Source organism: Varroa destructor, unplaced genomic scaffold (assembly GCF_002443255.2).
Source record: "Varroa destructor unplaced genomic scaffold, Vdes_3.0 BEIS01000006.1, whole genome shotgun sequence".
Lineage (NCBI taxonomy): Eukaryota > Metazoa > Arthropoda > Arachnida > Mesostigmata > Varroidae > Varroa > Varroa destructor.
Genome location: NW_019211459.1, coordinates 16,350,140 through 16,377,391, shown reverse-complemented (window position 1 = coordinate 16,377,391; position 27,252 = coordinate 16,350,140). Strand labels below are relative to the sequence as shown.

The following is a 27,252-nucleotide window of genomic DNA, read 5'->3' as shown; positions in this document are numbered from 1 at the left end:
ACTAATAATAATAATTATGGCAATAACCGCAATAATTATTGTTATTATCACTGACGGTCCCTGATCGTTCGTTCATTAATACATTTCTCGAGAAACATGCACTAATGTCGCTCTCCATTACACGTTACAGAAAAATACAACTTCACATTAGATTCAGAAAACCGACATGATGATTTTATTATTGTACGTAAAATCTATATACAGAGCCATATACACTAGATTACGTATTTAATAGGGGCTTACCTAAAAGTGTTTTTGCTGGCAGCAATCTCTTACGACTCGGATAAAATCCGCAAGCCTTTTTATCATGTTTTGTTTATAGTAGGTATTTCAATATAAAAAGATGCACAATAATAATTATTCTTATTCGTAATAGTTATTCAGAAGAAAATTAAAAAAACAATTATGACGATAGACAACATACAGAATTGATAAGTCCTGGGTTTAAAAAGCATTATGGGCGCATATTCCACAGACCCGTAAAACAATGTAGGTTACGGTAAAAGTGTCTTTGTACGCAGTTCACCAAGCCTAGGTATCTTCTGTAAGATGACCCGCTTGCAGTGCACCCAGGTCACCTTATAGAGGCTGCGTACATGTTTAAGCCACAAGGTCGTCGCAATAGTACTCGAATCGTAGACGTGGAAATCATTGAAGGATAAGACCGTAAGCCTGAAAAAGAAAATAGTTCGAAATGGGAAATATTCACTTATATTATGAGGAAATTATCTTTTTCTTTCTCCTACAAACCACTGTATGCATTGTTTGTTATTCATAACCATCACGCACCTTTTTATCCCATTATGATACGTTGAGCATCAATCAGGCGGAGAGCGACGAACACATTTGTACGTGTGACCCTTAATTAGGAAAGCGCCGATGTTCGACAACGACTAATACTGCGTCGTGCAAATCTCAAACACTTGAAGGTTTTTTGCATGCGCTTTTTTTTTCTTTACAGGCCTGAATTGTTCTTGCGGCCTTTATATGTACAGAAAAATGTAGACGAGCTCTAGGGCACCAAAAATCCACTGACTCCAAAATTTATCAAGTCACGCCAGTTTTGCATTCGCAGGGGACAGAGAATCGATAGTGTTTGTTATCTTCCAGAAAGAATTAGAGCAACAACTTTAACAGAGGCGAAAGACCTGTTACCAAGAGCATTACTTATGTATTCGATGTTCACAGCAGGGTATGTACGAGGAATAGTACGTAATGGCTACGTAACCGCGCCCAATGATTACTGGCAGATGCTTAAAAATATTATGCCTTTTATGATGGTATACGCGGAATTAATTTGCGCTCGAACGTAAAGGATAATGTAAAATCAACCTGATAAAAATGGGGTTGTTGCGGAGCTACGGCTCAGTGCTCGAAATCCTTTATATGCTTTGGCAGTGGCTTTCGGTGCGATGAAGTCAGGCAGTCGAAGTCGCTTCCAGTTTTAGTTGAGTTCTAGTTTTTCCTAAGCAGATCTTCTAGAACGATATCTTTTTCGAGCGTAGGAACGCGTGCACTGTAACCATAACCGAGTTTTCCCATTAGAGGGGCCCAGCTAGGCATATGTTCAAAGACGTTGTAGGGCAATCTGTCTGCCCACGGCCAACTACCAGAGGTGTCCTTGAGGAGCAACTCTAGAAAGGCGACCATCAATGTTTCTTTTTCTGTTCTGGGGATAACCTAAAAATCCAAAAATAACAAGACGATAGAGATAATGTCTTAAATCGGTTTATGTCATTAAAGCAATGGTCTGTGAAATTGTGTATTTGATGTCTATTTTATGTGTATATAAGTCTGTATAGTATATAACCCGAGTTGGAATTTGTAAGCGCAATTATTTATTTACTATTAGCAATACTTACAGTTCCCTCGTCGACTTTCTGCACCATTTTGTTGAGCACACGGAACGTGTCCTTCTCGAAGTCCATGACAAGGAACTTGGCGAGCGACTCGAGCGTATCTAGTAGCTTTAAAGCAATACGTTCTGCTAAAAGAAGTTGGCAAGTTTGAGCTCCCAGCCTAAGATAGTAATAACAGCCGTTACATGAAGTATTTTGTTATCAGCAAGTCATTGACTTAGTAATTTTGTTCACAATTATACGTTAGTAGATTAATTATTCCGTTCATACTGAGGTAATAGTGGTACGAAAAAAAAATGCACCTATGTGAACAGATCTTTATATAAAAAAGAATAATAAAACTATATAGAATAGTCAGTAGCCGCTTCAGTACCGTAAATAGAAAGTACAAACTTGTGGCATAGTTCGATCATCTTTTGGGTTCGAGCGTTCCAATTCTCCATCGTAACTTGCGCTTCCCCGAGAATTTCTTCGTCGTACAAACATCGATGTGAATCATTTTTGATACAAGTGGCAAGATTTTCACTATGCCGATCGAATGAAGTATATATTAACGAACGAGGGTCTCGTACAAGGAAGAGATATTTTGAGTTCCGGAGCATCCTTTTCTTAAAGCCTGCCGCCATTTCCTCGAAAGCCTGCTCACTCAGATCAGCGCATTTGAAGTTGTTTTCTTCGTCACTCTCTGATGACGACGGTATCTGTATGAAAATTCCGTACGTCAAATATGAGTATAATGTATGGAATCGAATATATAAATGATATTATAAAGATATTAGTAATCGCGGTAATGACTTTGCCCTCAAAGGTTAAAACCTTTTTTATCTGAGTTAGCCTATTCCCTTTAAACTAACGACTCCTCGCACCAAATAAACTCACAGCAAAGTGGTAATTTTGTAAATAATCAGAACACTGCAGAAAATGTGGACTAAAAGACAGTTTGCCCCGAAAGGAAAATTCCAGTTACAACATATAGAAACTCTCAGACGCAATTCATACGGAATAACTTATGCACCTGCATAAATTCGATGAGGTCATGAAAGGTGAACTCTTTGGTACACCCCCTTCCGTAACCTTGCGTATCCATGAGACCACGTACCACCCGACTTTGACTGTGGCGAGAATCGTCAAATGGTGCGAAAATGTACATAACATCACTTTCATCATTAAGCTCTGATGGAGAAAGAGGCCGAAGCGTAGAAGTTCCGGAAGAACTGTTAGTCAATGGTTTGGACTTGATTACCGTAGGACGCTTTGGAGGCTCGCGGACGGCCACTACCTCCTGCAACTGAGAATGATTTCAACAAAGGACACAGAGAAGTGACCCCAATCATCTTAATTATTTTTCTGCCAGTTTAACAAGTACAAGACTTCTATTAGATCTTCAATTTGTTAGAAGTCTCACAGTCTTCGAGAAAAAAAAACAATTGTATGCGCTTATCTTAGCAGTTATTCTATTCAAAATGATACTAGGGTCGATTTCGGAAGATCTACGCTACCGTATGATTCTGCTTTTTAAATCGTTTCGAAATAATCTATAAGTGTAATATACTAGTCTTCCTTATAGGTGAATCAGACTCCACATATAACGAAAGCATTTTGAGGCAGTGTGGGATGATTCTTAGGAAAAGTTATATTGCATTGGTACACATGTTTTAGTTGTTTTTAATAAAATGACCTTATCGGACGGTCTACTAACCTGCTCCTGCGCGGGCTTAGCGAACAACTCATCACTAGATTCGCTCTTGCTTGTATCGACGTCCCCCGATCCGCCTCCCTTACTTCTGGCATCAGTGATATTGGCAGCATCACTGGTAATTAATTTAGAGCTATCTTTACCCTGGATCGAATTGTGAGTCCTGAAACTGGCATTTGCCACCTGAAGACATTGCAAAGAGGAAAAGTATTCACTGTGTCAAAAAAACGATCTACTAGCAACACGAATCTGTAACATATCAGACACAAAATAACATGTCATATACATTTATGCCATATTACAGGAAGCTATAAGCTAGAATGTGGAAATAAATTTTTTTTCACCTGATTGGATGAGAAGGGACTGTTCTGTTGATCTTCTCGCCAGGGCATCCCGGTTTCGAGGAAAAATGCTAACGAAATAAAGGACACCGTAAACAAGACGGCCACCAAACAAACGAAACCCGGTTTCGAGCAAACAAACGACGAGCGGTCTTCTCGGGAATCCATGTAGTAGTCATCGACGCAGACGGACGCTGAACGGGCTCTGTAAGATGTGTCAAGAAGAATGACAGGTCGAAATGATGAACTAAGCGCACCGGTACACGACAGGATGGGACTGGCATATTATAACTAGCAATGTAATGTAATAATTAAGTATCATCGGCCAAACTTACTCGATACCGAATCCCTTTTTGGCAGTCAAACAGGCCACAATATACGTTTATCAACATGGGGAGCCTGTCGAAGGTAACGATCGATACACTTGACACGTTTCAAAATAAAAAACAAAATGACGGTCTGCGGTTTATTTACTATCCGGGAAATATGTTACGGCTAATCAAGATCAAATGGAAGAAATGATTGAACGAATCTTACTGCTCGATTGTATGCTTTATACGTTTAAGCCTATTATGCACCATGAGCTGATTAAAAAAAAAAACAGTTTCTTGTGGACGTCGACAAACATGAGTGACATCTACGTAAGTCGACTGCAAATATTACGACTTCACCAAAACTAAGATTCTATTACCACATCCGCTATCCATTTTACCATACGAACTATCTACATTTGCGTATAATGATTTGTATAGAAATTTAAAATCAATTATGGTAATAATATATAACGTTTCACCAAACCAGTGGCTGAAAGTATCCCTCCTTCTAAACATACAACACTGACATTAACGATTTAATCGGCCATCATGTGACGAGAGAAGGAGGGTAGGCTTTTGCTGTCCACTCGAGGAACTTTTCGTGTGTCTATGGGCAGCTGGGTTTATTTGTGAAGCGAACAGGGGTGTGCTTGGCTCCTAACTGCATTTGGTAGAAAGCATCAAAGAAGAGGACTTACGGGAAGGTGACCGAGACACAATAAGATGCGACACATCTTCTCAATGAAAGATAATAAAAACGTCACTGTGGAAAACGTGCACCGATCTCAGGGAAGGCGTATTAACGCTACGAATACAGACGTATTAAACGGAACAGCATATAAAATGTATGCATTACAGGAGATATATCAGAGCGCTAGCAATAGGCTAAAGCACTTTTTGTGGGAAAAAATATTTAATAGTCGATAGGTCAATATTAACAGTAATTTTTCGTTTTTATTTTTGTCGAAAAACGGTTTATCTGCTTCCTGGTCTGTGCAAATATCATATTTATTATTAAGCTGATATGGACGAATTAGCCAATCAATACTTAGCAGAAAGGAGGGACTACCATTATCTTCATGTGTATGTTCTTCAAAACGACGAATAATAGTAGCGTACGAGAAAAGGTGACATTTAATAGACTTAAACCAATTAAGTAGCGCTAATTGGAGAATGTAGGTAACAGCTTTAGGCCTAAGCTACTTGATAACAGCTATAGATACAAAGGGGTGTACGTGTCTTTGTGAGCTTGGCGCCATCTTGGATTGGTCGAAAACGAGTTCAATCAAAAAAGGCGCCAATCAAAGCCACACGCTCAAGGTAGTCGTACTATCCAGACGAATGAAACGATCAGTATTTTAAAATAGTGTGAATCCCGCATAAAAAAGCACTTGGCAGGCTTCATCGTCATGACTTATTCATTCTACCTACCACAATTTTAGGGTAACTGGCGGCTTCATAGCATCATTGCGGATGAAATTGCTTCGAAGATAGTTATGCAGGAATACGCACAAGGTCTGTGCATGTACGGAAATAAAATCTTATCTGTTGCGAAAATAGCGAACGTTTATAATCAAACATACGAACATCGAGTACACGTAAAAACGTCTTGATAAAATGCATAAAATAAATCTTAAGAAGTAATCGAGTGATTATTATGTTGCTGTAGGTATGCACATTAATATGAACTATACCATACTATTCATTTTTCAGCACATTATTTTCAATGTCTGACATAAGCATTGACGATAATTAATCTCGTGGTTTGAAAGTTAACACGTTTAATTGTGATGTTCAGCTGATGATGACCTATACTGCTTTCCTTAATACTAAGGGATCAGTAAGCGCCGCAATCTAGAATCAAGCCTCACCTCAAAAAAAGCTTCATCTTAAAAATATTTTTAGTCAACTTAGTGGACCTTAACATCTTGTCTTACGAACGGCCGAATAACCTTGTTTAAAAAAATCAAGATAGTATGTCACCGTGGCGCTTATTGGGTAATCGAAAATCAGGCCTAATTGGCCATCACATGAGGCCTAAAATCTGTCAAATTGTAGAAAGGGAAAAGATCGCTTAGATTGTTCGATCACATGAGCTGTCAGGTATAAGATCCGGCGGAAGGGGGCTTCCGCTTGCACTCGCGAAATCCGTTTTGCAGGAACAGGAATGGCCTATCTTTCAAATTGTGATGCAAAGTGATTCGTCCTTTTCCCGAACACTCTGCACTAGTAGAGGATAATAGATACAGATCGCCCTAGGATTTGTCTCCAGCGCCACTATACACTATCGATAAACATTTGAGTAGAAAATGACGCTTCTAGGACAGGCTTTGCGAGGAGGTTGTGTCTTGCCAGGTGTTTACGAACGACCTATGGCAGCAGTATCCGTATCAGCAGTAACAAAGGTGAGACAGCTGTGAAGCTGTGCTCAGTACTAACACAGGTCCTGTTTTTGTAGGGTACAGAGGACGCTTTTCACTAAATGGCAAAAATAATGGCCAGCCTGTGATATGGGCAGACCCATCTTGGAATGCAGCGTCACCCGGCTACAAATCGCATAACGGTGGCTCACTTACCCCGCCAAATATAATTTAATATCATCTTCATTTCGGAGATAACATAATCTATACACAAAGGTGTATGCAGGTTCTAGAAGTGCGCTCAACTATTGTACCAAGCGATGCAACTGTTCAAGCTAAGGTATATCAACACTTGTGCACTTCGATGCAGCATGAATAAAATTAATTCTACTAGATACTTTTGACATACCCGACAACGAAGGCCCCTGGCGGTGGTGCCATGGCCGAATTGTTTCCGGAATGTTTGACGGAAGGTGAATAACTTCAGAAACTACTGGTCGACTTTCTCGGTAAATGTTGAATTTTGCTTCAACACAAGAAGGATAAATAAAAAAAATATAAATAATTAATATTTCCGCTTGATACATTCCGCCATTTTCAACTATTGAGATTCGCGGGAACTGGCACGATCTTCTTTTGCTTTTCCGGGAACGTTGGCCACAGCCGCTTAGAAAGTCGACCAAGCGAGTGCATAGATATAATAACACCGCTTTCTTTTGTACTCACTGTCTACTCATGTAAGTATGTGTTGGTAGTATTGAATCTCCATCCTAAGGTAACTCTTCCAACCGCGAATTGTCAGAGCGGTAACGGCACTAATATGGACATGAAGATCGCGCTCGTCTGACGATACAGCAAGAGTAAGACCACACAACGGAGCATGGTGCATCTATAGCTCTATCGGCTGATTGGCAGCAAGATCGCCGAAAAGCGCCCAGCTTGGCAGTGGTGACGAAGCGAAGTTCTGGGCATAAATTCACGTCGTGGCAGAGTTTGCTCTACGGAAATGCTGTTTACTCGGCCGTGATTGAACGTGCGGGCTTCTTTTGGACGTTGAGCCAACCGCACGCATAACTTAACCGAGCAGTTTTACGGCACTGCATCCTTTCTCTCCAAGAATTCGCTTGGAGAACAAAGGAATAGAAAATGCATGCCTTTTATTTTGAGCCATATACAACTATCAAGCCGAGTCCGGGCGGGTAAGAAGGTCAACGGCTCAGGGATGCGCCGTACCGATTAACGATCTTTTGACCAGAAAGCATCTAAGTATTAACAGTCAGACGGATTCTCATCCATATATCATTTCATCCATATATCTACTTTTTACGCAGCTCTGAAAGGAAACTTACTACAGGGAAATATGCGTTATTCATTTAGAACTTAATATAATGTTCGGTTATGTTTTCTAAGTTTGTGTATGCATCTGCAAATATTTTAATAACAACAGATAAAAGTACGAGATTTTTAGATAGTAATTAGATTTATTTATTCACTTTATTTGAATCATTCGACAACTAGCAACAAGTATAGAAGATTCGCTGTAAGTAAGCTACAGGCTTTGGTTTTGCTTGAGATTAAATTGCTTTTTGCAATAATAAAGGTGTCAGCTTATATTTACTAAATTTAATACTCTATGTCAAGCGAGTTTAATTGCCTCTATTTACAGTTTTGTTTGCATCCATTTTTTTTAATCTCTAACCAGCTTTGACGAGAACTTTTGTTCTGAACTTTATACTTTCTCTACAGCGAGCTACAAGAAGCCTGCGAACAATGAAACACACTTACTTTTTATATGGCCTATTATATGAGCTTAAATAATTGGCCATTCATTTTACAAGAAGGTAGTTGCCATGAGATTATTTTTTATATAAAATTAAAAATTCTCAACAGCTAGTTTTTAGTCGTGATACTAGCTGTTTACTATTGTTGTATCAATCGATGAGCGTTGACAGTGAATGCTGCAGCGTAAACATGTGGGTGACGAGCTCTAATTTTGGTCAAGCGAACTAGAAAGCGACGCGAGCTCAAAGCTGGCTGCGTATAAAGTCACGTGATGGCTCGCATAGTAAACAGATTGAATAAGCACAGCATGAGCAAGCGCTGCAACCATGCCGAAGAACACGGTCTGGTCTCATAATTGGCACCTTGGGCCAATTATGCAAAAGGTCGGGTCTTCCTGCCTTGAAATCTTTCCTGGAATATATTTGAGGAAAGATTTCAAGATAGGGGATGTACCGAGTTGCGATGGGCTTTCGGTCACACGTCACTTAATACTTGATAATAATACTTAATACTTGCAGGCTTTGTCGTCATGAATAACTCTTAGGAGATAGTTTTACATGCTTAGCTTGGCTTCGCATCAACAATTGTTCAGGCTAAAGGTTTGCCGACAAAGAGACATGGAGCGAAGTCACCAGAACAAATCGAACAATAGCTATGTGGCTATCGACATGTTGCAGACAACACGATATAGATGCGAAACAAGTCCCCGTCAACATTCGCTAGTTCAAAGTGCGGCGTGTCTATTTTTACTTTGTTCTCCTTTTTTATTTTCAGAAAAGCCAAAACAACGAGAGGAAACCGAAGGCGAGAAATCAGTGCCACACTCGAGATGAAAGAGCTCCGTACCAAGGGAAAATACAAAAACATGATGGAAAAGGTGGCTAGATTTGATTCCGCGATTTCCGACTAATCAGCCACCAGTTAGATCGAGGTTTATACGAAACTTCTGTGGAAAGGCGCTCGCCCGTGGATGAATTGTAGACAAGGCGCGAATGCGAGCTGATCGCGATAAGCAGACGAAGTAATCTACCCGTCAAATGACATACACATAGGACAATGCAATAAAAAAGCTGGATAAGATAAAGATTGATTCTCACATCAACCTGAAATAAATCGCAGTTTTCGTGATAGAATTGATTGACAACAACTGGGTGATTGTCCACTAAATAAGACGACAACTAATAGTAAGGGTAAATTATCTATTTTATCGATTGCTAACTTAAAGAGGAATGAATAAAAAGAACTTAATGTAATACGATTTTAAAAAACGGTATCTTAGAAATGATTTGGTTGTACTGAGTTGATTTCTACGCTGCGAAAGTAAAGGCAGACTTCTATATTTAACGCTGTAGTGCAATTGATACGCTGCACATTCGTTCAGGGCACTATAATTAAGGTGACACCCAAACAAAATTTCTGTAGGCGGGCACAGAGCTAGAAAAATCCAGGGAACTTCTATATACGTACATAGTATTAATCGCTACTAATGTTATTTTGTAAATCGTACAGTTTACTTGTTATTAATCTTTATCTTTTTGCATTCAAGGTGCTATATACACATAATTAGTACAGTATATGTAACACTTCTTCTTATCATAACCCGTTTCTAATAAATGTAAGTATTTCATTAGATCAATCACCTACGAAAATATCAATGACTCAATAAATTCCTAAAATACGACCTAAACCTTTTAACTCGATTATTGTGAAGATATTAGCAAGGGCGGGTGCTAGCCATGGCTCGTGGAAGGGAACAGATAAGAACCTCGCCAGTAAAATTTCGATTCTGTTAGGCCAGTTTGGGTAGGACATCTGACGAATCGCTTATACTGCTGAACTCAATACTTTACCTTTTTTGCAAAAATAAAGATATCGAATAAACTTTCGAAAATTTTTCCAGGAAAATCTGAAATGTTTTAGAAGTTTTGAATCCTGTATCATGATATAACCTTTTTGATTTTTGCTAAACCTATCGGGAAGTAAAGTAATAAAATAAAAAAAGTAATCATGCGATCTATACATACTACATGTTTTTTTAAAAAAAAAGGATTTTTTTCAAGAAATCGTTTAATAAAATTAAGTTTATTTTGAAATTAAAAATGCTTTTTTTTTTAGTATTCTTTGGCTATTCTCTTATTAACTTTTTAACGTTTATAAACTAATCTACAATATCGTGAAAGGCATGTTTATAATGGGCTAACATAGAAGTCTATACTTAACAAACAATGCATTTCCAAACAGAAAGGACTATATTTTCGCTTGAATCAACTGCTGCTTTGAAAGTCACTTAGCCTTTTGCTAAGCTCTTGGTCCATTTTTCCCAAATGTAAACTTACGTTGTCTACTATACTATATACTAACGTAATACGTACAGAAGAGTTTGAGACAAAACGAAGAGTTTCGTAATTTAAAATAAATTGCTTCATTATCTACACAAAAATTTTAGCATATATTTACATTAACAATATAGCAAACAAAAGTTGAGCATCATCTGTGCATTACAAAAGCAGAATCCCGCAACTAAAAACAAGGACGCTACATATAGAGAGAAGAAGCACGAGTATTTTTGCGTCAGGTGAATATGACGTGCTAAGTGTGGGACCGTAAGTCTGTTTACCGATCTATTAATTCGTTTCAGTATGGCAGGCATTTTGTAGTACTTGTTTATAAGTAGCAAAACCTCTTTATTTCAACGCCCTCTATGACAAATAATGCCTGTAGCTACGACCGGCTAGGGCTTGTCGGCTATCCTGAACCTTACTGTGAGTTATAGCATCACATATCGCAGTATCCCCTTGTTTTTCAAACCTTATGACATCATGTTGCATCCAGCGTATGCCATAGCTATAAAACTAAATAAGGGTCATACTCGTATTCGGCTAATCTCAAATCAGGCAGCACTTACTTAAGAGGCTTTTGTGTTTGTTTCATGTCAATACAGACGAACGGAACAGTGGTATTAATCTGATTCACTGCACTTCTGAGTAAGGTATTCCTGTTTAATATAACCCCGTACGCAGCCGTCTCATTGGTTCTTCGTATTCTAGAGCGATGATAAGAGTAAATACATTGATACCGGGTAACTTGAATGTTACTGCGAGCCTACAAAGGGGTTTATTGGAAGAATATTGTTCTATAAACTTTTCTTTGAACTGCTGGACTATTGTTATCGCGGATACTCCTTAAGGGCAAACTACTCAAGAGTTTTTGACCCTCCTTGTAGACACATTATTGTGATTCGATAAAATGTGCAGAAGAGATAAAAAAAATGTAAAAATGCATCATTATAATTGACGCCAACCTGGCTCAGACAAGTAAGTATTTATGTTGAAATACGCGGGTTCGAATTAAGCTTGTTGAGCTGCATTTCGTTTTGCTGTCACATGGGAAAAGCGATAAAGTAATTTCTAGGGGATGTTTAACGCCAACCATCTCGAAGACCACCCTTGGGCATGACACCTTAAAGGTTCATGACACGTTCATAAAATAGACGTCGCGAAATAGCGTGATGAATTGTTACTAACGGAAATAGTAGGCAAGGAAACCGTGTAGAAAGGGTGGGGCAGGATATCACATTATAGATATTCAATGTGATTTCGATTATCTTTGGTGCACTTATATGCAACTTGGAATACACGTCTATGATATGCAGAAAATCCATCTTCGTGATTTTAGAAAGGTGTGGTGTTTATGGAGTTCTTTCTTCTCACAGACAAATTTAGCGAAGTCAAGCTTGATCAAATATGGGTTCTTCACAGTTATTGCGTACTCCCATCCTAGTATAGCAGCATCACGAAGTGACCGAAATCCGAAAAGAAAATATTTTTTCTAAACCGTAGGAGCTTGCCAAAGACAAAATTGGGGTTACGTTTTTCTCCGTGTTACAGATGTATCACATTTGGTTAGTAGAGCACTAGCTCAGTATTTAGTTTGGCACAGTATTTTCCAATGGAAAGGTTGCTTTTTACCGCTAGTATTATTGGCGCTGGCCAGTCGTAAAGTGGAGTTTTTTAGACCGTTTCATATCGACAGCTCGGTCGCCCTAATGAAGAGCAATCGCGGCTCGTTGGTCACAGATTTGCAAAGACCCCCCGTTAAACGAGGCCTCCGTGCATTAGATTCAATAGGCTTGAAGTCCGTACAATATCCTTATATTGAACCTGACACTTAGCAGCAACTAATGGCTGCGACCGGCCGAATGATGACACATTAAAAGGTCCATAAAGCAGCAAATGCAGGCCATTTGTATGGCCGCATTTGAAAGAAGCTCGTAAACGTTGACAGCGTGCTGGGTAATTACTGTCGGAGCCATCTTCTTAACGTCTCCAGCGCAATGGCGTGGGTATTGGCAAGCAAGGCATCGAGGCCGGATTCATTTTAGTCAATAACAAAAATAGATCTTCTTTCGGCAAACTGAAAAGGCTAGAAGGTGTCAAGTCTGTTCTTGCGTTCGTTCGTCGCAGTTCAGCACGAGTAGAAAACTAAAATAATCCGTAGTTAATTACGAAGTTACAGAAAGAGATTAGAGCACCGTTGTCATACACACACCTGTGTAAAGATATATAGACGACGAAATGAGATTATCGTCCTGTAGCTAAATCTTTTGAACTGATATTGAAAAAATCTCGGGTAGACGGCCTTCGACCTAATCTATTTTGACAGAACGTTTTTTGTATGTCTTTCTTTAATAATATCTATTGAGTTCGTATATCAATGACGAGGCCGAACACAACAAAGTATTATCCACAAAGGAGTTAAAACCATTATGGTAAACTAACGGCATGCATCTTAGTTTGTTTAACTTGCCAAAATATTGTTCAACGATTTGCTCGTCGAGATTTTCAAGAACCATGATCTACTTGATTCAGCCTAAAACGCACCTGCCACATATTGTTTGTTTCATACAGAACTACTAGGGGTGGCCCGTGATGAAGCATGATATCTAAATTACAGCGTACACTTTTTTAACGTATGTATGTTGATCAGAAAAGTGTTTCAGCTAGAATGGATCATAGCCTGTTTTAAACAAAGACATTTACGTGTTCATATCGCCATGCCAAGGTGCCTCCGCCATTATTTACCGACCGTTTGGACCAGGACAAAGTCTACAACAACATAAGGCCAGTAGCTTTCAGCAATTTTTAGGAAAACTAAAGTTCTCCATTGTTACAATATGTGTTACATACATATGTTTATATTATACGTGAGCCTTAAAGACATAGAGCAAGCCTATGCGATTCATTTGTGAATCATTGTTCTTCTGAAATATCACAGGGCATTGTGAATGGTGTCGCTTGGTGGTCTCATGAAAAACGGAGCTCTAAATTTTGTACTTTGAGAATATCGTTTGTCGACTGTGACTATGAAATACATTAGGCTACGCCTCACTCAATAGTTTGCCACAAAAGATGTAGATCTATGACTGACAGCTAGTAATTAACACACATAACATCTATACAGATCTTAGTAAATAGAATTTTTATACTATATGAAACCACTATATGAAATATACCACTATATGAAATCCAAACATTTATATTCGTTTGTACAAAATCACTTGATCTATCGAAGCTATTGTTATGTCTATTAGTGAAACCGGTACACCTCAAAGACTATACCGAACCTCTTAAAGGTGTTTAAGAATCTTTTTTTAAGTGGTTTTAAAACGTGGCGCACGAAGGAGGCCAAGCGGGTTTATCACCCATCGGGTCACTATTGTGCACACGCATACGTGCGCCCTACCGAATCTAGAGAGCGAATCTCGAAAACTGCTTTTCTATACAGGACCAAGTAATTTGCAAGGGCGAAATTAAACTCAGCCCAAGGCAATGATATACGAACTTTTTAGGGTCATTTGCTATATCTGCTCTCTAAATAAATCTTTGAAATCGCCTCTTTGGTACACCATCAAGAACTAGTGTTCTTCAGGTCTAGCCGGGGTGGATCTCCTCTCTGGGATTTTTCCAAGGGACTAATACAAAAGGCTTCTTAATGATATGTGAACGCTAAAATCTGAAGCAGCGTTGACCGCATGTTCACGATCACCATGGCAACGCACTTAAAAGGGATGTGTATTTGCCAGCTAGATTACGCCGTCCCCTTTTTTACACTGCTAGCGCACACTAACCTGTTAATTGCCGCGTGACAGCCCGAAGTGCAAGAAAAAAGTTTTTGCAAGGAAAAAATCAAGTTTGTTTCCAGGGACAAATTTGCTTCTAGGACCAAATAGGATATAAAGCTCAGGATATAAATGCGTGAAAACCTCTTTCTATTCCAGCCATTACAAAATTAGAGATAATCAACTGAGCCATTTATCTGGTTAACAATCGCAAGGCTATCAACTGTAAAAATAAAAATTTCACACTTTGAAAGCATTGTGAGACTAAAGGCTGGCCATTTGTTAACGGTACTAGCGTGAAGGCTGAAGACGCAAACTGTAGTCAGCCTGACTTATTTGGCAGTCAAGTCTACCCGATTTCTCAGATGCAATCAAATGCTTACTAAATAAGACACGCCCAAGCAGCCTCACAGCAGTGGACTAAGGTCGTGGAAATTCTAGAGGTGTCTCATCTTGAACCACTGAAGCACTTAGAGGCAAGATCGACGACGTATATGATCGTACAGCACAATGCCATTTATCGACTGGCAAAACAGTTGGGAACAAGCCTTGCAAGCGAAAGATGTATTACGTTTGATGGTACAATATAAACTACAAACAGTTATTAGGGTTAGGATGCAACTCCGAGTATCAACCTGCTGATATCTTTAAATGAGCTAAACAGCTGACAAATGAAGTTTGAACGCCTCACCGATTGTGTCAACTTGAAACTAAAAGTAATAGAGGTAGAACAATAAGTATACAGAATTGGATGCATCGGCTGTATCAATGTATATATCTCTGACGGATGGTAAGAATCCGAGCAGTTGACTTAATTAGGCCTGCTAAGGTATTAAAGCAGGCGTAACGAGACATTGTTAGCGATCTATTAAATGAGAACGTACAGTTATCGAAAGCTGGCTGTAAAAACCTGGACGTGAGTTATTAGGACTTCAGAAGCAAACGAAATTCTAAAGAGGGTGCCTTTCAAGCGATTGCTAAGTGTCCCGTATGGTTCTAACCAGCGCCATATTAGCTTATAGACCACCTTACTTGGTACAAGATAGCGTTTTAGATTTGCCCAATAACGCTAATAAGATTTAGGGCAAAGGGTAGCATGTTCTAGCATTATTTCGAAGCGATATACCATTTTCTAAGTTAGTGCTGCCTAATTATAAAATTTAGGAAATTAGAAGGTTTTTCCTACTTATAAAATAGTGACCTTATCTTCGTAGGTTATGATAGATAGTAACTTGGATTGGTGGATGGGCTTTATTTATTACTTTATTATTCATTTGTCTAGGAGAATTGTTCAGCCGATTGTAACGCTCCGTAATTGCAACGAATACCTACGTCCACCGCTGGAAGCTTCGTCATAAAGAGCCGCTTAAAACAATATTATGATACCGAATGGCAACGAGGCAATAAGGATGTGTTTACTGTGTAGGCTAACTAAGTGAACTGTAAAAAATCGCTCGGTGTTCTATTGTAAAGTTGATAGATTTGCGCATCAAACCACCTGAAGTATAAGCCACTATAGAGAGCGATTCCTAAAAAACAGTTAGAAAATATCACATTGTGGGTCTATGTGTGTAAAATCTACCACGTATTAGAGTTAATGAGTAATTTAGCCGCTAGGGAAGTAAAAAAATTAAATTTGTGTGTTCAGTTATGTAAAACGCATTAGGGTTTCTGAGGATGACTGTTACTTGCTCCATCCTTAATAAATATAACGTAATGTCTCCTGAAGTTGGTAGAGTTTTCTTAGACATTTTGTTTTTGCTAAAGGAACCGCCAACGTTCAGGACACGGCCACGGGTTCCCGACTTGCTTATGGCAGACATTATAGCCATTGAGCTGACATCGAAGACGACGCCATCTACAATCACGAAAAGGAAGGAGCAAACGTTACGACTCTTAAAGCTTCTGCGATGTCGCTTCTGGGAGCATCCCAATAGGACTAATCTGATATACTTCACGAGTGGATCCCGGGCCACAAAGAAGCTACTGCATACCGCTTAAACAATAATTAACGCCACACTTAAATTAGCTGCAAGAGTTCTATAACTGCACCGCTATCCGCCATCCACGACACTTCACTAGGCGAAATCTATTAGTCGGCTTGTCACGATAGCAGGTGACTGAGAGGCTACTCTGATCCTCTGATGCCTCTGACCATCTTAGTGCAGAATGCAAATACGGCATAGAGCAGCACTGTCTTGTTTAGCGAAACTTGTACGAGGCGTTTCAGGTCATATGGAAATCTCTGGGAGCGAACATCACGAACTAATCACTATAATCCAACGTGTACAATTGAAGATTGTTCCTTGTTGTTATATTAACCGCGCTTGAATGATGTTTCCTCCTCCTATATCATATCATTCATGATATCGGTAAAGCAGAAATTAGACTTTATTCGCATCAAGCCCCTAAGATAAATATACTTGAATGCGTCAAATGAGTGAGGTTGAGCCTGCATTTATTCTTTTTCTCCGAACTTCATTTTGTGGGCTCACAAAATGGGCGACTTTCAGTTGTTTGCCAGAAAGGCGAAGTTATAATTAGGGAAATAGAGCTACTTTTATGGTTAAGCTATATGCTGAGCGTCTCCATACACGATCAGAAGCCAACTGAAAACGATAACTCGAAAACTTCGTGATTACGTTACGAGCCGTGCGTTTCGTTACGGACTAAGACGTAGAACGTTTTGTTTTCGCTTGGCTCGTATCGTTACCCTTTAGGTGTTATTATCAAAACATGACAAAACGAAGTCGAATAACTAGAAGCAGAAAAGTTGTCTTACGTATAATTGAAGTACGAGCACAACCAGGCGCCAAGTGATTTTTAGAACTTGAACATCATACTTCGAGCTTGGTCAGCACAATATGCTTTATATAATACACTAACATGAATGATTATGAACATGAATAACCGGATGATTGAGCTAGTTGTACAGAGATAAACTTGAATTAGAAAAAATGCTCGGGACATTGTAATCCCGTTTATTAAGGCGACATGCCTATGCTATGGTAATTTCTTAATAACTTTTTAGTCTGTCCTATTTTGTTAGATTGCCTTAATTTGAATAAATCAAAGGTGAGTCACTTGCCTATCGTTAACTGAGCAGCGTTACAATGACCTCATCTATCCGTCTAGCTAAAGGAACTTAATATGTTCCTTAAATTAGCTAATGCCAATCGTAAAGTTTTGATGCGTATGATTTGTCCTAGTTTAAGCTAATAGGAATTATGATAGTCCATGTCAAATTGTTTTAACTCATACAATGCAGTTCGATATATATATTTTTCACAATGATCATTTGTGCGACTAAAGGAAGTGTACCTGTGTTTCAACAACTAGCTTCCTACAACTCAGCTGTATTCTACGCGTTGAACCTAAGCTTACAATGTCCAGTCATTTACTGGTTAAGCGCTTCGAATGTAGGCGGTTATTAGTGAACAACTCCTATAATAAAAACTAAGTCAATTCAATAAGAAAAAACTATATCTGTACCTATTTCCTGAGTAACGTCCGGTCTTGACTTGTTTCTTCGTTGACGTTCAAACGCAGATTCACTGAAAGGGTAAAATTCGTCGAATTCCAAAGCAGGTACATACGTATGTCATCGGAGAAACTACAATCAAATGCCTCTTTCAGCATAACTAAATGGTAAACTGTGGTGAGAACTGGCAAAAGATATAACGGCGGTGAAAATGATAAAGGCACCCTTTTTTTATTATTAAAACTTAGAAATTATTTTTTACTATAAGCGGGCTAGTTCGTTAAAGTTGGTATGAGCTGGTGTCTAGTTATCGAACAATATGTAAATGTTAAATTATCTCCTTGTGCTTTGGGACAAGACACAACATTTTGCCCTTTTCTATTACACTCTGTCACGTTAAAGCTTTTATTTCTTTTTAAATAATTGCACCAAGTTAGCGCCCCCACTAGAAGGCTGGATTTTACTGGTTAACGCGGAGCTGATCTCAAGCGAGCTTTTACACGTTCGAAAATGCAAGCAGACAGCGAAACGTTACTAAACATTAGTTTTATTTTTATAAAAGAAGAATAATGGTAAACTGTTCGATGGCAGTTCGCCCACGATAAGTGAGTGCGATAATTAAAAATGCAAAAGGTTCATATATGAAAGTTTTGTTTGAAGCAAGTCATCGCCCGCTCGAGCTACTCTCGTGCCAGGATCGCCAATGGCAATGTCCTAACACTACCCCTCAGAAACGACGTTGACGTTTAACATAACGTGGCTTTAGCTTGTACCGTACGAAAATTGAATTCATATTCAATGCCATGCTATCCTTTCTTAGTCTTCTCTCGTTTATTCGTTGGTAACGGGCATCGGAGCCTTGTTTGAATCGCTGTTCGTAGCTCATACGTGGGACGACCGAATCAGAAACAACTCGAAAAGCTAACTTACTAACTGCAATTATTCGAAACGAACAATAGACGTCCGCTCATTCTTCAGCAAAAAATAGAAGGGACGTTTTGGATATACCCTCCTTCGCCTTTGCACAGAATGATACTTGTGAGTCACATTGTCGTACGTTTTTGACGCTACAGCATGTTCCTCTTCATACATTCGTCGTCGCTACTACCGGTAGCTATCCATTTAGAAAAGCCACTCCTATTTCAGATACAAAAGGGGCAAAATCTACAATAGTTATAACCTCTAGCATAACAAAAATTCACGTCATCCAATACTACCGATTCGTCATTGTTAGGCCCTATTATAAACTCTTCAGATAAACTAGTGACTCGAGTTACTCAATATACGACATAAGCCCGTTCGGCTATTGATATTCACCTATCTGTTAGGTTGCAAATACCTGCCTAAATTCAGAAACTTAATCAGTAACAATAGGAAAAAAATTGCTACTACCAACTAATTAGAATATATTTGTACCAGTTCAGCAATGGTCTAAACAATAGGATAGCAACGTCATCAAGGGCCTAAGGTTTTGCAGTACATCCGTTTGGCCTATTGCAAACGTCCTAGTTCTACGCGAGACTAGTACCTATAGCCTGGGGTAACACCTGGCAGATATAGATCATCTATCGAGCCTTGTTTCGTTAGCCTTCTTTAAGGTCGTTATTCGTCTGGGTGTTCGCGATCGCTCTCGAACGAGCTCGAGACCAGGTCGGGATATCCTCTCGTTTGATTTATTGAATACCCACTCGTGCTACTACTAGAGCCAGATAATTCCATACGATAGATTGGGATCATTTTTCAATCAGCAGCATCTAACAATACAGATTTTGAGCTGAAGTAGTACCCCGTTTGAGCGAATTTCCTTTGGACAGTTTTAATTGCGATGTCATCAGTTCAGGAGCCATCGTTACCAGTCGTTCCAGTAACCGCAAATCGTAATACGTGTTATTAAGCTTTATGAGTCAAATTTTGAAATTATTGGTAAACTTTTCTGTGTACGACGATTCTTATCACGTTAGGATGATATTACGCAACGATGCGAGGAGAGGCGATGGAACACGTAAAGAAAAAGTTTATAAAACAACTAAAAATTCAATAGCTACAAATACTTCATCACTCTATTTGCACTAATCAGCATACAAACCTCTCGCCTAGGTTTATTTTTCAGTGTGCTCTATTCAATGGACTAAAATAAGCGACTAGTGGTTTTTCTATGAAACGGCAAGTTTCAGCTGGACGCAAAGTATGTCGTAATGAGTAAACAAAGCAGCATAATGCGATAATCCTTGAAAACCGTACTAAAATATAGTGATTTGCTAGTCTTTGAGCTGGGAGCGTGTCAAAGAATGGTCCTCATACGATCTCAAATAAGGTTGCGTTACAAAACGCAGATTTGATAAATCAACTCGGGGGCCGGTTGAGAGTGGCGACCTTTGTTTCACTTCTATATTACAAGAAAAAAGACATAACAAGTAAATAAATTTTTCGGTATCCCAATACTGTTCAACCAGATGCTCCCAATCGTCGAGTCGACTCTTCCAACTCCTCGCCGTATCCGAGGGACGCCACACAAGTATGTCCTGTAGTCATACTGGTAAACTGACAAGCTCACTCTGATCGTTTGAACTTACACGAATCATACGCATCGTTAATCATCGATTATTTTCGCCATAGTTTTTTTTGACCGTGGAAGTAATTCTATCATAGTTGTCTATTCATAGCCCTCTACTCACCCGTCACTTAGTATAGAGGGAACTACGCAGTTCGAAAAAGCCCGCCCATGCGATATTCGACGGGTAAGACATGTTTGAATTAGGTTTCAAAGATGGCCGTATGAACGACTATGTTCTGGATCTCTCTAGATCCAGTCAAATAACAAATAATATTCTTCAGAAGTTATAGCCTTGTGTTCTCGTGATTATACGCATTCATGGTGATGATCAGCTTTGCTATAGTTTACGTTGTGCCCTGCTGTGAGTCCCAGGTCACCGATGGAGGTCTGTAGAACGACACTCTCGTAAGGCCATTCGCTAAGGTCTTTGTTATTGGAAATATCTAAGTTTATTTCCAATATAGGGAGCACTGCTAGGGCTAGCAAACGATAATGTTTAAACCGTAACGTTAAGCAGCTAAAACGGGGTCCATACATTGAATTTTAGTGCTTCGCGATATGCCTAAAACCTACACGCTCACGGATGTGGCGATGAATGTAAACCCTGGACCGAAAGGTGCCAGATCTTGAGAAAAAAACACATCATTTTTCGTATTAATGTGTTCCGTATTATACGCACAACAAGCACCCCGACCGCGATGCACCAGAGTTGGACCTATTTTTTTTCCACGACTCCTTCAAACTCTAAACTGCATGAATCGCAGCATGAAAAAACCGGTGATTTCTTCACGGCGGTTATAAAAACATATAAATAAACCACACAGCCATTCCCTTATTCTATAGCAGAGTCGTGGAAGGATAAAAATAAACATCATCATGCACATTATAATCGACAGGATTTGCCGGCGCGAAAAAAATATAGCTGCTCCAATTATAATGTGAATATAACTTTCTCGCGCGGAAAAGTTTGAAAATAAAAAGCTGCTTAACAGTCCCTGTAGAATACAATAGGCTAGAGAGGTAGCAGATCACTTTGTTTAACATTGCTCACTGTGCTATTAGGGCAAACAAAGTTGTTTCAAATGCATGTCCATAAAGTTCTATTTATGAAAAAAAGACTTGGCGGTTTTTCTTGCGCAGTGGCCGTACTGCTCATCGGCATTGGTCCACTGCTGGCCACTTGAAGGAGTATTAATTTTAGTAAATCGTTTTCGTGATCAAGCATATTGCCAAAGTGGTTGGCTGCATTAAATAGCTGCGACAAAAAATCGAGTAACAGAAGTTTACTTTTCAACCCAGAGGCTCGATTGGGACTATTGTTTTCCGCACATCATTGTCAAAAAAAAACTTGTTAACATTTAGTTGAGCAATAAGCCTAGTTAGGAGACGGAAATGCTATAATGGCAAAGCATGTTATCTCTCTACGTTTCAAGATTAACAGGTGACGTACTGTCACCAGACCGAAACATGCAACACACGCATAGGTCTAGTTTTTCAAATCTTAATGTTAGTTACGCAAATTTTGCAGACTAGTAATGTAATTTGATTTTGTAAGCTGGCAGAGTTTCACTATCTAGCGTGTAATTTTATAGTCGACCTTATACATAATTACATTGAAGAATCTCGTTGGTAATAGACGTTTGTTTGCATTTGTAGCAGAAGTGGTCATTCTACTGCAGTCCTCAAAGTTCATCAGCATTACTAGAACGTACGCAAATGCCGGCTGTGAGCTGGCTCAAAAAGCTGTACAGGACGCGACCATGTGATGTGAACATTCTGCACGAAGATGCCAGATAAAGGAATTATAGGCGTATAAATACCTATGTTTAGTTGCTAAGCTACGAGTAATTGCTAAGCCCATCTCCTTTTGAGTGTGCGTTCAGGTATATTAGACAAAAATCTTTAGGCAATCCAATTTCATAGAAAATTGTTCTATTGCATATAATATATAAAACAAAATATGCACCTTGTTAGTTTTCTTTTCTAACGCGCTCAACCTCCGCGGGCTGCTAAAGACGTCAATTTTTTTCGAAAAGTAAGCTCAGAAGGAGCCACTATCCGATATCATAGGAAATAAAGAATATATCGGCAATTAAGCGATGTTTATTTCGTGTTTTCGCATTATAATAAAAGACAGAATTGTCCTTTAAACAGTCTAGTATACTAGAATAATATAGATACGATACTAGTTGGACGAAAAGCTGATGTAGACTCTTTTATCTATCCTTAATTAGGTTAATATTTATATATATATATATGGAACTCAAATAACATGATAATCCATAGCCACAACGGATAGAATTTTTCCTCGGTCTCGCTTTATCAATACCTAACACTCGTAAATAAATCATTTTGAACCTCAACGAATGCGTGGCCTAGCGCTCAACGTTTCGTTCGCTGAAAGGACATACTGACCTTGTGCCAACAGGCGGACAAAGATGTAATAAATGTTTTTTCTATTTTGCTCGTAATCCCACTTACTTGCATAACGCTGGCCTAAACGCGATACGGATGAACGATTAACGGACAAAATTTTGTGCAGTCGGAAGAACATTTTACAGGTCCGAATGCCATGGTCCTTAACTTTTAATAAACACAAGAACCGGACTGTGCATTTGCCATCTTTATAGTCGATGCAGTCAAACGCAGAAGTAGAATGTAAAGAGTGTCTATTCGAAGTGAACTCTTAGCGTTTGTCCTGAGTGGGTCCAGGTGAGTACGTTCGGCCGGATATCAAAAAATACTGCATTAGTACACAAGGGTTCAGAATTAATACAGGGACCTCACTGGTATGACAAAATTGACATCATTTACTCATTCGTGAGCAGATTAATTGTTTACATTTTAAGCTCGGGTTGATTTGTACGCGAAAAGTCTTCGTGTATTCTGTCCATCGTCATACACACTAATATTAAGTTGAACTTAAGTAAGAATTTAAGCTTCTGCGGTCCATGTGCGCAACTAGGAATCAAACAATTCTACAGAATAACCCCAACACTAGCTTGTGTCCTTTTTGTCACTAACACAGGTTCGGTTATCGGTTATTTAACTGTCACTGAATTGGGCTAGTGGAGCAGTACTTCGTTTACGACCGTTTAACGCCTAAACTGTATATGATCGCCGTCACTGCTCGATCGATAGCATGGAGCAGCCCCGCAACTGATGGTATCACTAGTCGCAAAATAACAGAGGTGTTCAATATATGTAGAAGATTGATAAAGCGCATTTCCGAATTGATCCAGGCCCAAACAACAATTTTGCAACCTGTCTCAGCGATAGGTACCGATACACTTTTTTCCTTAACGAGGCGATAGGGGTGGGATAAACATGATCCTTTGGAAACGTCGAATCTAAGAACATCTATTTGGTACGGCTATGAATATTCATAGATAGTGTAAGTTGTTTCTGCGCAACACGTAAACGTCGAATAGGGTACAGATACCTCAAAAACCAAGTAATGATACGAACGTGTTGCAACATACCCAGCATAAAGTTTACACGAATTCTCGCAGAGGATTCGCTCTGTGGAGCAAAGAAAACTTCAGATTATGTGATATAGACCTAGTGGGATGTGCAGCAAAAGTATTCAACTCTTACTGAAGAGATATGCGGAAGACTCGCAATAATAAAGCCTGCCATGGGCACCCATATTACAACAGCAGCTGTTCATATAGAGTAGAATGGTTGATTGAAACAAAACTTTCTACCTTTAGTAAGCCAAGCTCGCTTTGGTGAATAGAAGATGCCTTTTTTTCGTTAATTCTTCAGTTTCCGGTTCAGATCGAGTGCGTTATCTTATGGACGACAATTCGATTTGCTATGATGATCCGCTTATGAGAAGAGTCGACACCCTGTCAGGTAAGCTTATAGCCGTTCTGAAGTCAGCCTATGTAAATCCCATTTCTTTTGTTCTTCTTCGACATGCGTACGTTTTTGCACAAGATAAAATTAGCACTTTCGTCTAAAGTTTACCAAACTAGGCAAAATGCACAAGGTATCTCAAACTACCTATTGGAATATTCGTTCATAACTTGTATAGCTTAACCTGTTTTTTTGATTATACTATTATTCGCAAGTAATTAGGTAATCACCTGGAGTGAATAGGCTGAAAGCGGCATCCAGGTTCAATTGACATGATGCTTCCTTTATGATTCCGAGTCATCTTTCGTATTGATTTCCTGATTCGTTCACTCACACAACTATTGATGCCCACAAACTTTCGTGGTTTAAACACAGTGAAGATCCACGGCCAGAGACAGAGTCATTAGATTTTTAACATTACGTGTATAATTAAGCGCTGACTATGCAACGAGACAATAACTTCCAAAATGTAGACAGCAACAGGACGATCAACAAACGCAATGATCACCACTATCACTACGATTACTGCCTAGCAGCTTTCCTTGTTGTTGCCACAATGTTGACAAAACACAGCACGTCTACGGTAAACTAATCTGCAATAGAATCTTGTTGGTAGTTCCAAGTAAAGGAAAGTGGTGCCGCCGCTACTGCCGTTGATTCTTCTGCCAGTCGAATGAGAGCCGCAACTCGATCTATCGAAGAAACAAGCCACGAGGGCTGAAAGGATCAAGCAGAAAGCTTTCCCCGCGCTGTTCTGTACTGTTGTACTAAGTTTTATTCATTTGTGCCGCTGAATACAAGATTTGAGTTGACATTTTGCTGGTAAGGTCTCTTTGTCGGTACTGCTGCCGCTTCTGCTGCTTCATTAGCCTTAATGGTATAGCTGTCGCTTCTGTTGTTATTGTTGTTTCCGTTGATGTTGTGCTGACGATCTGAGCACCGATGCGCCTATTATCAAAGCCATGATTGTGGGATCCGAATAGACTTCACCGCTGTCAATACCAAAACATGACCATATGTCCTTGTTTGCTACCAGAGCGACCTGATCCCAGGCCAACAACTGGAATTAAAAGAATCGCACTATTGCAATGTATGGAATACCGCACTACTACAATATATGGAACGACGGGTCCTCATTAGATTTATGGTGGCGTACACGGTTCGTATGACAAATAGCAGTAATAGGAAGGCAGTGACTTTACCGAGAGCCACAGCCAGCCATCGTGGCGTTATCGTAGAGAAACGGTATTTAGCCTTTTAATAAGCTTTAGCCAACAACAACTACTGTTGATGCTATTGCCATTTGCTATTTGCACCGTCTCTGTCGTTTCCGGCGCTGCCACCACGCTGTTCAGCAACTTGATTATAGCGCGCTTCTATTTAGACAACGCTCAGTAACGCTTCAGGGCACTGTCTAAGTCTGGCGTTGGGCGAGGTGGAACGGCACTCGTTCGAGTCTATTGGACCGAGAGACACAACACAGCAGCAAATGAGCCAACGGGAAAGTAACGGCTGGCTCCATCAACCGGGGCGTCACCGCTGACAACGATGAAAGAGAGAGAGGGAGAAAATTGGAAGCTGCGTGGAAAGTACAGAGTCTACAAAGATCGACGCCAGGCAGCCAGTGAGCCGACTTATGTTTGTACGCCCGTGAACATCGGAGACAACTTCTACGGCAGTTACTAGCGCCACTAGACGCTCATCCTATAGCAGGAATGCTTTTCTAATGCCTACTGCTCAACGTTGATTCTACGAGCACGCTAAAGGATAAGCGATACGAAAAGCGCGAGAAGAACTCCGCGCGAGCTCTCGCTGGCTTTGTCCATGCTATATTGCTTAGCAGTCCTCACTAACAGTAGGCGTAAACCCTGGTCGTGCGAAGGCGCGAGCGACGCTTTAAGCCTCGCGATAGACCAGCTGGAATCACACTAACCAGTAAAAAATATCCTAGGACTAGAGACGACGCTTTGGTCGCTTCCTGTCTGTGCGCACGCCCAAGACACCACAGTAAGAAATGATCGATATATGTGCGCCAGGAGTTGCTTTAGCTAATGTTTAGGTAAGTTTGTAGATGACTCTGGTATCGTGGAAATGCATCAATGCGGCCGTCCGAGAGGGACGATGGTTTAGGAAATCAGAAACTTGACCTTATCTTCAGTGTTGCATTTAGTAAAGCTGATAGCGACCAAGGCCGTATTCTGGATAGCAGTTGGTTGAAATGGCGCAGAGAAATAAATGCAGGCTTTAAAAAATTAAATCAGCAGAGTGCTATATAGTCTTCGAATGTCTATTTTCCATTATGCTCTATTCGTATATAGACACTGAGAAATTATTGCGGTGTAATAAGTAGCAGTGGTTATTCATCGGGGTTTGTAGCATCCAAACGATTTCGTGTCGCGCACCAGTAAGTCGAGCACAGACGGTTCTTTTTTTTTGGAAAACAATTTCATCTTTTAAGCATTTGACGCATACAGTTGACAGTAGTACCGTGAGATTTCTGGTACAGTCGTTGCTTTTAGCTGAAAAACGATTTTTAAAGTTTTTTTTGGCTAAAAACCTTATCTTCCAAACAGGCTTTGAGAATGTTTTTTTTACTACATTTTATATTACGCACGATCTTATTCGAATATTCAAAATGTTTCAAACAAAAATACTGACAACGGAGTCCAAGAACAATGTGTACATTTGATTCGATTCGAGTACATACATTTTTCTTGGCCAACCCATCCCTGGACCGGGGTCACTTTGGGCACTGTTATTGAAGCCGTGAGGTGCGCTCGTTTCTCCTTGTGGCTACGCAACCCCCATAATTCGCCCCTCGCCACTGTCTCATATTCCCGGTACTTTAGAGCTTCCCATAAGATTTTCAGCGCGGATGTTCTAGCA

At 39.7% G+C, this 27,252-nt stretch overlaps 1 protein-coding gene and 2 long non-coding RNA genes across 12 annotated transcripts; 2 read left to right on the top strand and 1 right to left on the bottom strand.

Moving 5' to 3' along the window:
• Window positions 1-147: 147 nt before the first annotated feature.
• Window positions 148-26,495, bottom strand: LOC111252777 (uncharacterized). Of its 9 annotated transcripts, none has more exons than XM_086993168.1 (8): window positions 24,597-26,495; window positions 3,900-4,101; window positions 3,559-3,738; window positions 2,875-3,141; window positions 2,253-2,560; window positions 1,863-2,019; window positions 1,333-1,680; window positions 148-672 (listed from the first exon to the last, which is right to left on the bottom strand). In XM_086993168.1, the coding sequence occupies exons 1-7, from the start codon at window positions 24,665-24,667 to the stop codon at window positions 1,456-1,458; spliced, it is 1,410 nt and encodes a 469-aa protein (XP_086849294.1). In that variant the 5' UTR covers window positions 24,668-26,495; the 3' UTR covers window positions 148-672; window positions 1,333-1,455. The 9 variants fall into 9 exon arrangements, with proteins under 9 accessions (XP_086849294.1, XP_022666935.1, XP_022666934.1 ...); XM_022811200.2 differs by having other exon boundaries at window positions 790-1,680; window positions 2,875-3,147; window positions 24,597-26,477; XM_022811199.2 differs by having other exon boundaries at window positions 2,875-3,147; window positions 24,597-26,475.
• Window positions 8,372-9,605, top strand: LOC147754921 (uncharacterized). The gene is made up of 2 exons (XR_015330374.1): window positions 8,372-8,735; window positions 9,127-9,605. It is a non-coding gene; the product is annotated as an uncharacterized LOC147754921 (long non-coding RNA).
• Window positions 20,422-22,609, top strand: LOC147754920 (uncharacterized). Of its 2 annotated transcripts, none has more exons than XR_015330368.1 (2): window positions 20,422-20,890; window positions 22,165-22,609. It is a non-coding gene; the product is annotated as an uncharacterized LOC147754920 (long non-coding RNA). The 2 variants fall into 2 exon arrangements; XR_015330367.1 differs by having other exon boundaries at window positions 22,162-22,609.
• Window positions 26,496-27,252: the final 757 nt, after the last annotated feature.

Bases quoted from the DNA above. Each gene is read 5' to 3' on its own strand.
- LOC111252777 (XM_022811200.2), bottom strand. From the start codon at position 24,667: ATGACTCGGAATCATAAAGGAAGCATCATGTCAATTGAACCTGGATGC. The intron at 2,561-2,874 runs GTGCATAAGTTA...ATTTTCATACAG, and splicing joins ACCTCATCGAATTTATGCAG to ATACCGTCGTCATCAGAGAG. The intron at 1,681-1,862 runs GTAAGTATTGCT...TTGGATTTTTAG, and splicing joins AGAAAGTCGACGAGGGAACT to GTTATCCCCAGAACAGAAAA.